General features: G+C 48.0%; 1 protein-coding gene across 3 annotated transcripts in view; it reads left to right on the top strand.

Annotated features, from left to right (window-relative positions):
• Positions 1–15,927, top strand: part of LOC119953886 (protein HEG-like) — a 127,539-nt gene extending 111,612 nt beyond the window's left edge. For 2 of the 3 annotated variants that reach the window (XM_038778511.1, XM_038778513.1), the window contains exon 12: positions 11,953–12,096. In XM_038778511.1, the coding sequence (XP_038634439.1) occupies positions 11,953–12,075 (123 nt within the window). In that variant the 3' untranslated portion in view covers positions 12,076–12,096. Of the gene's footprint in view, positions 1–11,952 lie in introns of all 3 variants that reach the window. The other variant, XM_038778510.1, reaches the window with a different exon arrangement.
• The last annotated feature ends 1,620 nt before the right edge of the window (positions 15,928–17,547 follow it).

Below are 17,547 nucleotides of genomic sequence, written 5' to 3' on the forward strand. Positions count from 1 at the left end.
TAAGGGGGATTCAGGACAGGGTAGTTTCCAGAGGGTGTGTCGGAGAAGGGATCATCTCTGATATTTAAAAGGAACTTATGGGGTCAGAAGAGATGCAGACCGAGGAGCTGAAGCGCAAGTGGGAGGAGGAGCTGGGAGGAGAGATAGAGGATGGTCTATGGGCGGATGCGTTGAGTAGAGTCAACGCGTCCGCAACATGTGCCAGGCTCAGCCTGATACAATTCAAGGTCGTTCATCAGGCGCACGTACAGTGGCCCGGATGAGCAGATTCTTTGGGGTGGAAGACAGGTATGCGGGAGGACCAGCGGACCATGTCCACATGTTCTGGACATGTCCGAAGCTTAGGGGATTTTGACAGGGGTTTGCAGATGTCATGTCCACGGTGTTAAAAATAAGGGTGGCACTGAGACCAGAGGTGGCGATTTTCTGGGTGTCGGAAGACCCGGGAATCCAGGAGGGGAAAGAGGCAGACGTTCTGGCCTTTGCTTCCCTGGTAGCCCGGAGACGGATACTATTAGCTTGGAGGGACTCAAAGCCCCCGAAGTCGGAGACCTGGCTATCCGACATGGCTAGCTTTCTCTGTTTGGAGAATATCAAGTTCGCCTTGAGAGGGTCAATGTTAAGGTTCGTCCAGAGGTGGCAACCATTCGTCGACTTCTTCGCGGAAAATTAATCGTCAGCAGAAGGGTGGGGGGTGGTTAGTTTAGCTTAGAGTAGGGGGTTAATAAAGGTGGGACCTGTAAGGAAGGGAGACGGCTTTTGCACTATGTTTATAGTTTCATGTACGTTCTTTATTTTGTTGTTGTTACAATTTCAAAAAAACCTCAGTAAAATGTTTATTTTTTTAAAAATCACCACCAGTGTGCTCTCTCCCTCAAAGGGGAAAGCAGCCTGTGGTTGTCTGGGACTATGGTGACTTTACCTTACCTTACGTAAGTATGTAATAGCTCGAGGCATTGTGCAAGTGCAGCCTTCGATCAACTGAGAAAGAATATTTGAGGCCCCGGGATCTCATGACTAGGGTTATAGTGTACTATGCAGCAGTGGCCCCCACACTCCTATGTACTTTGCAGATATCTGATAAAGAAATTGATAAGACAACCCAAATGCAAATCAAACGAGCCTGGGCTAATCACAGTTAAATGTAACGTGTTTATCAAGCTGTGTCAGAATTTGTAGTGAGAGAACTTGAACAGTCTCTCAGCCTGTAATGGAGCCAGGAGGTCTACCCTTGTCTCATTAAAAGATTTAAATTGTTTATGTAGCTCCCAGATGAAAATCTAGAGGCAGTCGGTAAACAAGGGAGTTCCTTGGTAGGATTAGCAATTTTGAAAAAGGCCATAAACAGCAGGCATTGCACAATACCACTGAAGTGCCACCAGCAGGTCTTTGCAAGGTCCTTCAACTCTGGTGGTCAGAAAGGTGCTCAACAACAATGTAATGGCTGCCTTTCCTTTAATACGCCCACAATGAAATCCATGTCTTCCATCTGTTCAAATCATATCAGTGTTGGCTGCTTAATTTTCAAGTATTTATTTAAAGTGATGGTATTTTCTGGACCCTGGTAGCGGAGACGTCTCGCCATTGCGGAGAACGAGTCCCGCCAATGTCACTGGTATTTTGTGTAGCTCGCTTGTCCTGCTGCTGGGAAACACGGGGGTCACCTTCGGCAGGACCTGAAGATGCAGTTTTTTAAATAATAATCTTTATCAATGTCACAAGTAGGCTTACAGTAACACTGCAATGAAGTTACTGTGAAAATCCCCTAGTCACCACATTCCGGAGGGAGAATTCAGAATGTCCAAATTGCCTAACAGCACGTCTTTCGGGACTTGTGGGAGGAAACCGGGGCACCCGGAGGAAACCAACGCAGACACAGGGAGAACGTGCAGACTCCACAGATAGTTACTTAAGCCGGGAATTGAACATGGGACCCTGGCACTGTGAAACAACAGTGCTAACCACTGTGCCATCGTGCCTCAGGAAGAGTCAGAAAATCCTGCCCAATGTCAAAATGTAATTAATCATCTCTTAAGCTCTTGATATTCTTCACGCTTACACAATCAAAGTTTAAAACCTGCTTGTGTTCAAGTACAGGAAGTATTACACATTAGTGGTGGTTGCGTTCCTGAAAATTGCCACTGTGCGAGAAACCCCTTTAAATGAAGCAAAATTTCCTGTCGGAAAAAAATGTTGAAGCCAGGGTTGGGATCCTGAGGACACTTTTTGCCTGGAAATGTTTTTAAAGAAATTTAGAGTACCCAATTAATGTTTTCAATTAAGGGGCAATTTAGCGTGACCAATCCATCTTCCCTGTACATCTTTGGGTTGTGGGAGCGAAACCCACGCAAACACGGGGAGAATGTGCAAACTCCACATGGACAGTGACCCAGAGCCGGAATCGAACCTGGGACCTCGGCGCTGTGAGGCAGCAATGCTTTTTTAATAAATGTTTTTATTGGGTTTTTGAACAAAATATATTTACAGTTATGTACACAGAATAAAAAATATATATATATAGAAGAGAAGAAAACACAAAAAAGAACTGGTAGGGTATTATGCACTAACTCAACAACAGCAACTCTGTACAATTGGCAATGTTATTTTTAGCACCATAGGTAGGCACCTTATTGTGGTTGGGGGGGGGGAGAACTGGGGAGGTACATATACATTTGGGTGCCGGAGAAACAGTTACATTGGTTATGTTCAATACAGAGAGGGCAATAGGCGAATGGATCTGGTATTGGTGTTGTTACTTGCCCGGTGAGGCGGCATGCTTGCCACTGTGCTGCCCCTTTGCCCCTTGCCTGGAAAATTTAATGTAACATTTGAAATGCTGTACCACACAGTCTGGGATACTGTGTATTACAGTACAGTAAGTAACTTCAATATTGCTGCCTTGCCTTCAGGCCTCATCGTAGCAGCGACCTCTTTAAAACACAATGTTCACAACCAGTTCCTCAAACACAGGTACTGTACAGTACAGAGCACAGCCGTACCATTATATAGAAAAGAATTCTTTCAAAAACTAAAGTCCACAACAGTTCCTCAGGTACGCACTGTGCCAGGAGCAAAGAAATTTGAAGAACAAAGAGTGCAGTACAGTGGAGAATTCTTTCAAACAACAGTGACTCAACGAGTACAGGGGAAAGTTTCTTTAAAAAAAAAAAAAAAAAAAAAAAGTATCACTTCCGGTTGCGGCTATGACTAGCTAAGCCGCACATTTGGAAGCTCCTGCAACAAAGGTGTTTTTGGGCCAATTGGAGGGCCCCAACGGCGCTGAAAAAACGAATCCCGGTGGGGGAAGGTCCCCTGAGGAGAACTAGACCGATTTTATGGTCGGTACCCGGAGTGGAGCGGCAAGAAAAACGGCAGCAGCTCCCCAAAAAAAGCGGGGGAAGAAAATCAAAATGGCGGCCGGCGGTGCACCGGAGGAGTGGAAGAAATGGGCGGAGGAGCAGCAGGCCGCTCTCCTCCGTTTTTTCACGGAGATGAAAGTGGAACTCTTAGAGTCCATGAACGCGACGGCCACCAGGTTGGTGGGAGCCCAGGCGATCCAAGAGGCGTCGATTAAAGATCTGCAGCAGGAGATGGCCGCGAGGGAGGAGGAGGCCACAGTCATCGGGGCAAAGGTGGAGGTGCACGAGGCACTCCACACGAAGTGGCAGAGCCGCTTCGAGGAGCTGGACACTCGGATGAGGAGGAAAAATTTGAGGATCCTGGGCCTGGAAGAAGGCCTGGAGGGGTCGGATCTCCCGGGATATGTGGCGGGGATGTTGAGCTCCCTGATGGGGGAAGGGGCCGGTCCGGCGCCCCTGGAATTGGAAGAGGCATACCGGGTCATGGCCAGGAGGCCTAGGGCAAACGAGCCCCCGAGGGCGGTGCTGGTGCGGTTCCAGCGGCTAAGTGATCGAGAGAAAGTCCTGAGGTGGGCTAAAAGGGAGAAAAGCAGCAAGTGGCAGAACTCGACGGTAAGGGTGTACCAGGACTGGAGTGCGGAGGTGGCAAAGCGGCGGGCCCGGTACAACCGGACAAAGGCGGTGCTACACGCGAAAAAGATCAAATTTGGAATGTTGCAACCGGCGCGCTTGTGGGTCACCTACAAGGACCAACATCATTATTTCGAGTCCCCAGAGGAGGCCTGGACCTTTGTACAAGAGGAAAAGTTGGACACGAACTAAAACCTGGGAGCACCGGCGGTCGTAGCCGCCGGGGGACTCTTGATTGTGCAAGTGGCCCTTTTCTTTTTCAGGCCAGGTCGGAACTGGGTAACAGTTTCGTGGAGTGTTTGGGGTGTTTTTTCTCGAACGGTTGACTTTTCTGAATATTTTGAAGGTTTCGAGTTGTTGGGTGTTTCTGTATATTTGTACTGTTGAAATCTCTATTGTGGGTCGTTGGCTTCTTATGGGGTGTTTTTTCCCGTTTCCAATTTCCCTTAGTTATTTACCCCTCTTACCCTTTTTCTTTGGGTGCTTGGGGGGGTTTTTTGGTTCTTTTTTTTCTTTTCGGGTTATGGTTATCTGCGGTTATTTATACTGTTTGATGGAGGGTGATGGTTGGGCACGCGGTTAGTTGATAGTTAGTTAATTATTTTGTTATTTAAGTATGTAGTTAAGTATTTATGTATTTAGTTGCCATTGGGTATTTGTATTTATATCGTTAAGTTGGGGAGACGGGACGGGGGGGAGCGGGTTGATTATGCGGGTCTTTCTCGGGGGTTTTAAGGGGATCTTTCACGGGCGCAGATGGGGTGAACCGGGAGGAGTCGGAATGTGGCAGGAGCAGCCGGGTCAGCGGAGACCAGCTGACTCTCGGGAGTACGATGTGGGGTACATCGCGGCTAGGAGGGGTCCTAGCCAGGGGGGGGGGGGGGGGGGGAAGGGGGGGGGACTGGGGGGGGACACCGGGTTGCTGCTAGAAAGGCCAGGGACGAGAAGGGGAGAGCCGGGGGGGGGTGGGGGGGGGGGGGGGGCCATCGCTATGGGAAGCGGGTCAGAAAAGAAGGGATGACCCGGGGCGAGCAAGGGACAAGACATGGCTAATCGACAGGGAGTAGGGACGGGTCGCTCTGCGACCCGATTGATCACGTGGAACGTAAGGGGGCTGAATGGGCCGGTCAAAAGATCAAGGGTCTTCTCACACCTGAAGGGACTGAAGGCTGATGTAGCAATGCTGCAGGAGACTCATTTGAGGGTAGCAGATCAGGTCCGCCTGAGAAGGGGGTGGGTGGGACAGGTGTTCCACTCAGGCTTGGATATCAAGAACCGGGGGGGTGGCGATTTTGGTGGGAAAGAGAGTGTCGTTTGTGGCGGCAGAGGTGGTGGCAGACAAGGAGGGCAGGTACGTGATGGTGAGGGGTAGGCTGCAGGGAGAGAGTGTGGTACTGGTAAATGTGTATGCCCCGAACTGGGACGACGCGGGTTTTATGAGGCGCCTGCTGGGCCTCATCCCGGGACTGGAGGCAGGGGGCCTGATCATGGGAGGGGACTTTAATACGGTGTTAGACCCTGGGCTGGATAGATCGAGTTCCAGGACGAATAGGAGGCCGGCAGCGGCAGAGGTGTTAAGGGGGTTCATGGAGCAGATGGGAGGGGTAGACCCATGGAGATTTGGTAGGCCTAGGGCGAGGGAGTATTCTTTTTTCTCCCACGTCCACAGAGTGTACTCTAGGATCGATTTTTTCGTATTGAACAGGGGGCTGATACCGAGAGTGCAGGACACGGAGTACTCGGCCATTGCGATATCGGACCATGCACCACATTGGGTGGACGTGGACATGGGGGAGGCGCGGGACCAACGCCCGTTGTGGCGCCTGGATGTAGGGCTGTTGGCGGACGAAGAGGTGTGCAGAAGGGTGAGAACGGGCATTGAGAACTATCTGGGTACGAATGACACAGGTGAGGTGCAGGTGGGGACGGTCTGGGAGGCCTTGAAAGCAGTGATTAGAGGAGAGCTGATCTCCATAAGGGCACACAGAGAGAGGAAGGAGAGGCAGGAAAGGGAGAGGCTGGTGGGGGAGCTCCTAGAAGTAGATAGGAAATATGCGGCGGCGCCAGAGGAGGGGCTATTAAGGGAGCGGCGTAGCTTGCAGGCCAGGTTCGACCTACTGACCACTAGGAAGGCGGAAATGCAGTGGAGAAGGGCGCAGGGTGCGGCGTATGAGTACGGGGAAAAGGCGAGCAGGATGCTGGCACACCAGCTTCGTAAGCGAGATGCAGCCAGAGAGATTGGGGGAGTGAGAGAGAGGGGTGGGGATGTAGTGCAGAAGGGGCAAGAGGTGAATAGGGTCTTTAGGGACTTCTATAGGGAATTGTATAGGTCGGAACCGCCGAAGAGGAGAGGGGGAATGAAGAACTTTCTCGACAAATTGGGGTTCCCAAAGGTACAGGAGGAGCTGGTGGAAGGGTTGGGGGCGCCGATAGAGCTGCAGGAGCTAATTAAAGGGATAGGCCAGATGCAGGCGGGGAAGGCGCCGGGGCCGGATGGGTTCCCGGTGGAGTTTTACAGGAAATTTGTGGACTTGGTGGGTCCAGTGCTGGTGCGAGCCTTCAATGAGGCGCGCGAGGGGGGGGTTCTGCCTCCAACAATGTCGCAGGCCCTGATCTCCTTGATTTTGAAGCGGGACAAGGACCCGGTCCAGTGCGGGTCCTACAGGCCTATCTCCCTCTTAAATGTAGATGCCAAGCTGTTAGCAAAGGTCCTGGCAACCAGGATAGAGGACTGTGTGCCAGGGGTAGTCCATGAAGACCAGACGGGGTTCGTGAAGGGACGCCAACTTAACACAAATGTTCGGAGATTGTTAAATGTGATTATGATGCCAGCAGTGGAAGGGGAGGCGGAGATAGTGGTAGCGCTGGACGCGGAGAAGGCATTTGACAGGGTGGAGTGGGAATACTTGTGGGAGACGTTGGAAAGGTTTGGGTTTGGGGAGGGATTTATCAAGTGGGTAAAACTGCTCTATTCAGCTCCGATGGCAAGTGTGGTAACAAACGGGAGGAGGTCAGAATATTTTGGGCTCCATCGAGGTACTAGGCAGGGATGTCCCCTATCTCCCTTACTCTTTGCATTAGCGATTGAGCCGTTGGCGATGGCACTGAGGGGTTCAGGGGGGTGGAGAGGACTGACAAGGGGAGGGGAGGAACATCGGGTCTCGCTCTATGCGGATGATTTGTTGTTGTATGTGGCAGACCCGGAGGGGGGAATGCCGGAGGTAATGGGGATACTAGCGGAGTTCGGGGACTTTTCGGGATATAAATTAAATCTGGGGAAAAGTGAGGTCTTTGTAATACACCCGGGAGACCAAGGGGAGGGAATTGGGAGGCTCCCCTTCAAAAGAGCAGTTAAAAGTTTTAGGTATTTGGGGGTGCAGGTGGCAAAGAACTGGGGGACCCTACACAAGTTGAACTTTTCCAGACTGGTGGAGCAGATGGAGGAGGAGTTTAAGAGGTGGGACATGGTGCCGCTGTCGCTAGCAGGGAGGGTGCAGTCAGTTAAAATGACGGTCCTCCCGAGGTTCTTGTTTTTGTTCCAGTGTCTGCCCATCTTCCTCCCCAGGGCCTTTTTCAAGAAGGTAACGAGTAGTATCATGGGGTATGTGTGGGCACATGGCACCCCGAGAGTTAGAAGGGTCTTTTTGGAGCGGAGTAGGGATAGTGGAGGGCTGGCGTTACCCAACCTTTCCGGATATTACTGGGCGGCAAATACATCGATGGTACGAAAGTGGATGATGGAAGGGGAGGGGGCAGCCTGGAAGCGCATGGAGAGGGCGTCCTGCGGCAACATAAGCTTAGGGGCACTGGTAACGGCACCATGGCCGCTCCCTCCCACGAGGTATACCACGAGCCCGGTGGTGGCGGCCACCCTCAAGATCTGGGGGCAGTGGAGGCGACACAGGGGGGAAGTGGGAGGTCTGATAGGGGCACCACTAAGAGGGAACCACAGATTTGCGCCGGGAAACACAGGAGGGGGATTCCAGAGCTGGCAGAGGGCGGGTATTAGACAACTGAGGGACTTGTTTATAGAGGGGAGGTTTGCGAGCCTGGGAGAGCTGGAGGAGAAATTTGGGCTCCCCCCGGGGAACACGTTCAGGTACCTCCAAGTGAAGGCATTTGCCAGACGACAGGTAGCGGGGTTCCCCGCGCTCCCCGACAGGGGGGTGAGTGATAGGGTGCTATCAGGGGTCTGGGTCGGGGAGGGGAAGATCTCGGACATCTATAAGATTATGCAGGAGGTGGAGGAGGTACCAGTAGAGGAGCTGAAAGATAAGTGGGAGTTAGAGCTGGGGGAACAGATAGAGGACGGGACATGGGCAGACGCCCTGGAGAGGGTTAACTCGTCGTCGTCATGTGCGCGACTAAGTCTCATTCAATTTAAGGTACTGCATAGAGCCCACATGACGGGGACAAGGATGAGTCGGTTTTTCGGGGGTGAAGACAGGTGTATTAGATGTTCGGGAAGCCCTGCGAATCATGCACATATGTTTTGGGCATGTCCGGCACTGGAGGAGTTCTGGAAGGGGGTGGCAGGGACGGTGTCGAGAGTGGTGGGGTCCAGGGTCAAGCCAGGATGGGGACTTGCGATCTTCGGGGTTGGGGTGGAACCGGGGGTACAGGAGGCGAGGGAGGCTGGAATATTAGCCTTTGCGTCCTTGGTGGCTCGGAGGAGGATCCTGATTCAGTGGAGGGACGAAAGGCCTCCGAGTGTTAACACCTGGTTAAACGACATGGCAAACTTTATCCAATTGGAAAGGATCAAATTCGCCCTGAGAGGGTCGGTGCAGGGGTTTTCCAGGCGATGGCAACCCTTCCTAGACCTCTTGGATCAGAGATAGAAACTGAGGCCATGACAGCAGCAACCCGGGAGGGGAGGGGAGGGCGGGAGGGGGGGGAGGGGGGGGGGGGGAGGGGGGAAAACGACGAAGGAAGTACGGTAGCGGCGGTGGCATGGGCAAGGCCTGCCCGAGGACGCTGCTAGAAATGATAAGTTGGTCTGACTGTCGGTTCGCCGGCGGGGGGGGGGGGGGGGGGGGGGGGATGCGCGGGTAGGGGGGGGGGGGATTCTTTTTCTTTTTCTTGTTAAGTAGGGGGGTTTGACTTTGTTTTGTTATAATTTAAATGTAAATGTAGGGGGGGTTAAAATGTTTGTATTTTGAAAAATTCAATAAAAATTATTTAAAAAAAAAAAAAAAAAAGTATTTTTCGTTTAGCACAAGTGGTGTACCTGAAAATGCAGAAAATGTTCCTCGGGTGCAGAGAAAGTACAAAATGGCAATGATTACAAGCCAGGCTCACAACGTGATGGTGTCATCACACTGCTCACACACTTTAAAACAAGGTATATTGCACTTTAAATGGAACACAGAGAAAAAAAATAAAGCCCTTTAAAACAAAATTCCATTAACAGGGGACACTTAAAATGGGGATTTACTGGACCTATGTAGTGAAATGTCTGTGACGTAAGGCGAAGCTTGGCAAAATAGGTGGCTCGGTAGCACAGTGGTTAGCACTGTTGCTTCACAGTGCCAGGGACCTGGGTTCGATTCCAGGCTTGGGTCACTGTCTGTGCTGAGTCTGCATGTTCTCCCTGTGTCTGCGTGGGTTTCTTCCGGGTGCTCCGGCTTCCTCCCACAAGTCCCGAAAGACGTGCTGTTAGGTAATTTTCACAGTAACTTAATTGCAGTGTTATTGTAAGCCTACTTGTGACAATAATAAAGATTATTATTATTATTAAAATGGTGGCAAAGAGTGGGCTCAGGCAGGGCTCCAAAAAGAGTGGGGTGCCATGTTTAAAGAATGACCCAACCAGCGTTGCAGTCGAACGGTCTCTAGCCCACATCAAGCACGTCGCGGCCCAACCCATTACGCCCCCTCCTCCCTTCAATGTCCGCTCTTCCCCCTGCCCAGCACACATATCTGCACTTCCCCAACCCCCACTCCCCCCACCATGGGACCCCCACTAGGATCCGCCCCCGATACTGGCCAGGTATGTCTCTCTACACCCCCCACCCCGGGGGGGCTATACTTACCTCTGCGCCCCCAGATGGATCCCCTCTACTGCCTCAAGTCTGGCAAAACCTGTTGTAAACGACACCGGCATGAGCTCACAACAGCCAGTGAATATTCCGTGCAAGTGTATTAAAATGAGGTTTCCTGACTCCTGCAGCATGATTCGCACTATTCCACCAGAGAGTGGGGGGGAATTCCAAAACCCAATCACCCCAAAGAGAATTGCTTTTTTTGATTCTCTGCGGAGTTTGGATCCGCGCCGAGTTTCTCACGGGCAGAGAATACAGGCTCAAAATCGCCCCCATAGTGACCGACCTAGTCTTGGGTTATGAAGACTTGTTTAGCCAAGTTTAAAAGAAAAAGAATTCTAACTTTAATATGTCAGAACATTTTCAAACCTGTAACCTTTTTTATGAATGTGGTACCACATGTCAGAACCTGTTGTATAATAGGAAATTTGTTCAACATCAGGTGATGTCAGTTCTACTCTTTCATGTGTTCAATGACCATTTGTGGTTGGCCTGTGCTCAGCAGCTGTGTTCAACACTGTACAAAATGTATTTTTTCCCCCGGGGCGATATTTAGAAGGCCCGTTAGCCGTGGGCACAAATCCCATTATGGCCACTAAATCTTGAGAGCGGGCCATAACGGGATTTGAGACTTCCGGCAGCGGCCATGGTATGAGTGGTCGCACACAGGGCAGCTCCTGATTGAAGGCATAGAAAATAACTCTTTTAACCTGATATTGGGTGCAATTTTGACAGAACGGTGTAGTTGAAGGTCAGAAGAGTAGTGTGTGTCTCCCCCCCCCCCGGAGTGGTATGTCCGCCGGTTACCAACAATGGTTACTAACGGGGCTAGAGGTAAAAGCGCAGGATGACGGACAGTAGAGAGGACTTGAGACGTAAGCCTCCGATAAGGCTGATAACGTGGAACGTGCAAGGGCTCATTGGACCAGTTAAAAGATCTTGGGTTTTTGCGCACCTCAGGAGCTTGAAAGTGGAGGTGGTCTTTCTGCAAGAGACACATCTCCACGTGAAGGACCAGGTTAGACTAAGGAAGGGATGGGTTGGGCTAGGGAGGTTTTCCACTGGGCCTTGATTCAGTCGGGGTGTCAGTTTTAATGAGTAAGATAACGAGGTTTGTGAGCAAGAAGGAAGTGAGGGACCCGGGTGGGAGATATGTGATGGTCAGTGGGGTATTAGAAGGGACGTCGATGGTATTGGTGAATGCGTATGCTCCGAATTGGGTTGACGTGGGTTTTCTGAGGGGATTGCTGGCAGCAATCCCGGATTTGACCACGCGCCCATGCGGATAGGAAAAGGAGGGAAGAATATGACCAGCTCATGAACGAGATAGTGGAGGTAGATAGAGAGTACTCGAGGGTGCCCACCACTGAGGGATTGGCGAGGAGGAAAGATGGGGGAGGGCGGTAGGACAGCTGCGTAGGGCAAGAGGGGTGTGAGTGGGGACCAGCGAATCACGCACATATGTTCGGGGGCTGTGAGTTGGAGAGATTCTGCGCGGGCATGTTCGCTGCGCTAGCAATGATACTGGGGGATGAGGTGGAGCTGGGTCCTATTTGGGGTTTCACAGAAGCCGGAGCTGATGGAGGGGAGGAAGGCAGATGTTGTGGCCTTTTCCTCTCTGATTGCCCGGTGACTAATCTTATTGGAGTGGCGGTCAGCAGCTCCACTGGGCATAGCAGCCTGGCTGGGTGACCTGTATGATGTCCTTTGGCTGAAAAAGATCAACTACGAGTTAAGGGGCTCAGTGGAGGGTTTTGAGGCGAGGTGGGGGATGTTCGTGACTTTGTTTGAGGAGCTGTTCGTCGCAGGGATGGTGAAAAAGAGGAAAGATTTGTACAAACTATATAGCCATTTGCTGGGAAACCTGTTTCCCTACTTATTTATGTGTTAATGCTTGATGTGTATTTTTTAAATTCTAGCCTGAGAAGAATGATGACCTGAAGACCTTTAAAGGGAAGCAGCAGTCGCGCTACACCTATCTCTGTCAGGGGCAAGAGAATCCATATTATGTCAGTGATGAAAAGAAGCCTGAATTTTTGTAATATGAGTAGAATTGATTTTGGAGAGTGGAGCAGTTACGCCTGGAACTATCGAAAACAGCCCGGCATTTATTGTGCTTGTGCGCACGTTGCATAGCAAGCATATGGGGGGGGGGGGTTGAATTTTGTAAATTTTTAAACCAAATTCTTGGGGAAATGTTTCGACAGTCAGATGACTAATGAAACACAAACGCTCAGTTCTGTGCATCTCCGAAGCTGAGAATGTAGCCCTTATCTCCTGACCACTAAAATATCAAGCGGGAGGCTGACTTCCAACATTGGCCCCTTGGGTTGTCATCTCTGCCTCTTCTCCCACCACCATAACAAAGCAGATTATCATTCCAACTGTAAATACGTGAGGCAGGGGAAGGTGACAAGATCTGAGTAACATTCTGTGGCTCGGCGCGATTATTTTGATACCATGGCGGGGAGGGTGGGGAATGGTGGTAGGAGTGGGATGGTGCAGTGACATGATGGTGGAGATTTACTACACTTGGTACCGAGAGCTTCTTGTTTGAGGATGTTGATTATTAATTTTAAACTTGTTTGTTTTTTTTGTCTTCACCTATCGATTCAGTACATTTATTCCTAGACAATAATACCAAAACACAAAAGTTGCCCCTCCATCGCGGAACTGATGCACTCAATGTCGAACCCAATACTGCAATTTATTGCAGTTGGGGGAGGGTGTTCTTTACATCAGGACGCTGCACCTGACCACCCCATATAATGGTCCCTTCTAAATGATATACTAAATTAGTGATTTATTTTTAAAGTTTCAAGGTATCTTTTAAAATGTCGACATCTCCTTGCAGTGACTGAAAAATGCTAGCGTTTTAACTTTTGTTTGAATGTATTTAAACTGGTGGCGATTAAGTTTCCCCAGCCACATTACTGTGTGTTTCCTCTTCAGCGTGGCATAGGTGTACATTTTCTTTCGTTGTGTTTTAAATGTATGTTCAGTCACTCTTTTATATTGTGCTGCTGTCTTTGTATGGGCTGGAATGTGACTGGGCTTTCCCTTTTATAAACAAAAATCATTTTTAACCTCGCAAAAGTGAAAGACAATTTAAGAATACCTTATCCTTTATGGTTTGAAAAAAAACTGGTCGGCAGATAATAGGAAAAGACTAATTTGAGACTCAAAGTGACAGAAGGAAACAGTTCACCCTCTGTGGCAATGCCAATTTTACAGCTGTCCCATCACCAGCCGCCTCAATAGGACATGTTTCCACCAAAAGAAAAATTGATCTTTTAAAAATTTGCACATTTGAATGATCGAGTATATGGATGTAAATTGTAAATACACTGGGAGATACCTAGACTCCAAGATGTATATTTAGGTTTTTTTTGGTTTGAATCTGCAATCTGTTGTTTCTTGATTTTTAGATTATTAATTTTTCGAATCTTAACTTTTTTGTTTCTTCGGTGAAGTCTTTCCACGTTTGGCGATTTAAACTGAAATAATTTTTCCAAGCAACAGGTGGCAGTGTGAACTTTTGCAAATGAACAAAACCAGCTTTCTGATTTAAAAAAAACACTTCTCTGTTAACGGTTTGGTTGGATTCCCACATACTGAAAATGTAATGGAAATTCGATGGTTTGCATTATAAGAAATGCCAACCATTAGCTCTTCTCCAGTAAAGTTTGTCCCATTCTTGGAGCTGCTTTAATATTGAACGCTGGGTTTTGAGGCTGATCAGGCTCTGTTGCTCTTGCCTAATTGACATTTGTAATGGGTGGCTCTTCTTCCTGTTAACTGACTGCACTTTGGAAGCTTTTGCAGACTGGCCATGACATTTTGGCCAGCGTGGGTTAAGTGACCAAGAATAGCGATGCGCGCGCATGATGGCGTTGACACCCCATGCACAGTTTCTGCTGGGACAGCATCTTTAACTGACCCGGAGCGACTAGCGGCAGCCCAGCAGATTTTAAAAAAAAATAAGCCAACCTTTAAATTTGTAGGTTTAGTTTAATGTAGCAGCCAACTGCACAAGGCTTGAGTCACTGCCGCTGGTGACTCAAGACCGATATAAGATTTATCTCTGTACTTGAGCTACAGCCACTGGTGACTCAAGGCCGATATAAAATGTATCTCTGGAAAATTGTTTGGTGGGATTTCGGGTTTTGTGCACTGCTTCTTTCTCTGAACTTTCTCTTAAAGGATAGCCACAAAGTGATGAGCACTAGTAGCACTTGGCTGTTCAATGGTAGGGGATGTTGTGACAAATCATTATTGAATAGTGAAGCTCAATAACCTCTCCCGTTTGCAGCTTATAGGAAATAACTCCAAAGATTAGAGTACAAGTAAAGCACACAAATGTTGGGGACCTTGTATTCCAAATCCTAATGTTGGCAACTCCCCTCTCTTTCGCTGAATAAATGAAGACCAAGCTCCTTCAGAGCCTTTCTCAAAATGGTTGTTCTCCCCACACAATGTTCGAGTCTTATTTAATTGTATAGCTTAAACTTCAAAGCATGTCTGTGGAAACATTTACAGTGTGTGCATGTAAAAAAAACTTCTGTTTCTCGATCAAAAAGGAACAGTCTATAAATAGTGAAGATGTGACTATTTTTCCCCTTATACAAATGATATATTTTTGCAATACAAAGAATGAATATCAGAAATGCAAGTCAAATTCAATGAGCAGAAATATATTCCCGCTTTCAATACCCAATTAGATTGTGTCTCTTGAGTGCGTTTGTAATTCTGCTTAATAAGGTTATGTTTTTTCTTTTGCATGGAAGTTAAGCACCATCTTTTCTTTCCCTCCTTGTCGGTTTCTGCTTCATTTCATTCTGTTGCCTTGTGATCTGCCAATAAATACACTTGAGCTTTCATTGTTTGCCAACAGGATAAGAGTTAATGCTTCATGGAATGGAAGTGTTTGTTTTCGGGAAGAGATACAAGTTGAGGAAGTTGAAAGTAGCTAATAGACAGGCGCATAAAGCAGTTCACTAATGTCCTTTAGGGAACGAAATCTGCTGTACATGGTCTGGCCTACATGTGACTCCAGACCCATAGCAATGTGGTTGACTCTTAACTGCCCCCTCAAGGGCATTCATAGATGGGCAATAAATGCTGTCCCATGAAAACATTTTTTAAAAAAGTTACTTTTGGCGCATGAAATGTACATTTAGGCATACGTTACAGGTTGTACTGGATATTGATATTTTATGGTTCATAGTACATGGGTTCTGAATGCTGAATAGATCTTTTTTGACCTTTAGCATCCTGCTGAAAGGCTTATAACTGAGTTAGGTTGCAATTTTTGGGGGGATTTTTCTTGAGGGTGGGAGGGAGAAGTGTGTACAGAAGTTGTGATTAACAGAATATTTGTAAATAGGAGACTGGATCATGGTTTCCAAGTTAGATACCACTTCTGCGCTATATGGGAACCAAAACTCAAACGAAGAACCCTTCACTCATGGCATAGCTTCCGCATTCATTCCAAAAAACATACATGCAGGAGACATTTCCATTTTCCCAACAAACCTGCTTTGTAGATGTCATTTGTTTCTGTTATGTCCTGTAATGTTTCAGCAAATGTGCAAAGTACCTTCCAGGAGCTACCATTGGTCAAAAGATTTATTTGCTGCTCTTGCATGTAATAAAATTGGCCAAAATTGCATTCTCCATCTGGATTGACTGTTTTGCTTGTACCCTTTTGTACATTGTAGTTTGTGACACTTGTACAACAATTTAATGCCAAATAGGAGTAACATCATGAGAATTTCCATAACTTTGTTAAAATCACTGGTATTGTAATAATTTGGATATGTTTTTCTATTGATCACCATTGTATAATTTTAAAAAAATGTTTAAATTGAAATAAAGAAATTCTTTCCAATTTCTCTCTCGTAAAGTTACATTCAACTTTGAGCTGTTGGCGGCAGATCATTTCAAGATGGGGGGAAATGAAAGCAGCCATGTACAGCATGAGTGTAGAACATTGAGTGATGGACTGCTATTGGTGGACCACAATGGAGCAATGTTCACTCTATTCAACACTCTGCGTGTGGAGTATTGCATTGGGGTACATTTGGGAACCTTCCAATCAAACTGTGCCAACAGTCCATAACTAATTTTCAGTTATCCGGTTGGAGGACCAGTATAAGATCCGTTTGGCAATCAAATTTCCCGAGAGATGCTTTTTCCTACAAACGGTTTTCTGCTAAAGGACCAATTTGTTTTCATGTCGTTCTAAGCCTCTGGCATAAAGAGTATTAAGTGGCTCAACGTCAGATGTGCTTGCGCTTGCAGGAGTCAAAACTGGCTATCTGTGCACCTATAAATGAACCTGGTTCCTTGATTGTGGCAAAGGAGTGATTTTTTTTTGGAGTACATTTTTAAAAAAATTTTAGAGTACCCAATTCATTTATTCCAATTAAGGGACAATTTAGCGTGTTCAATCCACCTACTGTTGCACGTTTTACTATGGGCGTAAAACGCGTTTATTGGAGTGTATTAACACGCCTCCGAATTCGACGTGTGCTTAACACTACTAGGCTCTGTTCTATGTAATTATTTAGCTCTGGAGTCGCCAGTTGCCTTATAGGCAACGTCACAAGTATTCCAAGGTCAAGTTCAAAGTAATAAAGACGATACACCGATTAGTAAAGTTCAAACGATCAATATTTATTATACAGTTATAATAAATACTCATGCACACACTAAGAGACTAAGCTATAACTAAACTTTAAGTGAACAGAATACTTATCTAACAGGAACAGGCAAGGTCAGAGAACGAGGCCTTCGTCCTGGTCTTGTACTGCAGCCTTCAGCAAGCGTTCTGGTACTTGGGAGTCTAGTGGGCTTGGATCGCGTAGCGAGCGTTGAACTTACGGTTTCGGCGGCTGGTGCTCAACGGCTGGAGTCAGGATGCAAGATGTCAGTCAGAGCCGGAGCACGAGTTTAACAGACCGGGCTCTGTGGGGAATTTGCTTTTATACCCCTCTCTAATGTCCTTGCCCCCTTCTAGGCGGGCTCTACCTTTCGGTACCGATTGGAACGTTTCCAAACGGCTACCTTCGAAATCCTCCAATGCGGGGGCTTCCCTCGATGTTGGGGGGTGGTTTCGATATTCGTTACTCTGGTGCCATCCTGTTTGCACAACCAATTAAGTGCTACATTGAGATGGAAATGTTGCCATTGTGTGTGCCTGGATCTGGGCTGCCTCATCAGAATGTTAAGCGCTTTGCCATTAACACCTTTGGCTTGGAGATCTGCACCTGGCCAGAAAACTGGTTTGCTGCTTGCAAAATGCTAATTAGTTGAGAGCAGGCTGTCTGTTCTCACTAAACAGGCTTCCCCTGCTGTCTTCCATTTTAGTTTGGCTCAGTTTTGCGTTTTGCGTGGCCAGCATGGCTACACTACCCTGCACATCTTTGGGTTGTGAGGGCGAAACCCACGCAAACACGGGAAGAATGTGCAAACTCCACACAGAGAGTGACCCAGAGCTGGGATCGAACCTG

The sequence above is a fragment of the Scyliorhinus canicula genome, chromosome 19 (assembly GCF_902713615.1).
Source record: "Scyliorhinus canicula chromosome 19, sScyCan1.1, whole genome shotgun sequence".
In the NCBI taxonomy this organism is placed as follows: Eukaryota; Metazoa; Chordata; class Chondrichthyes; order Carcharhiniformes; family Scyliorhinidae; genus Scyliorhinus; species Scyliorhinus canicula.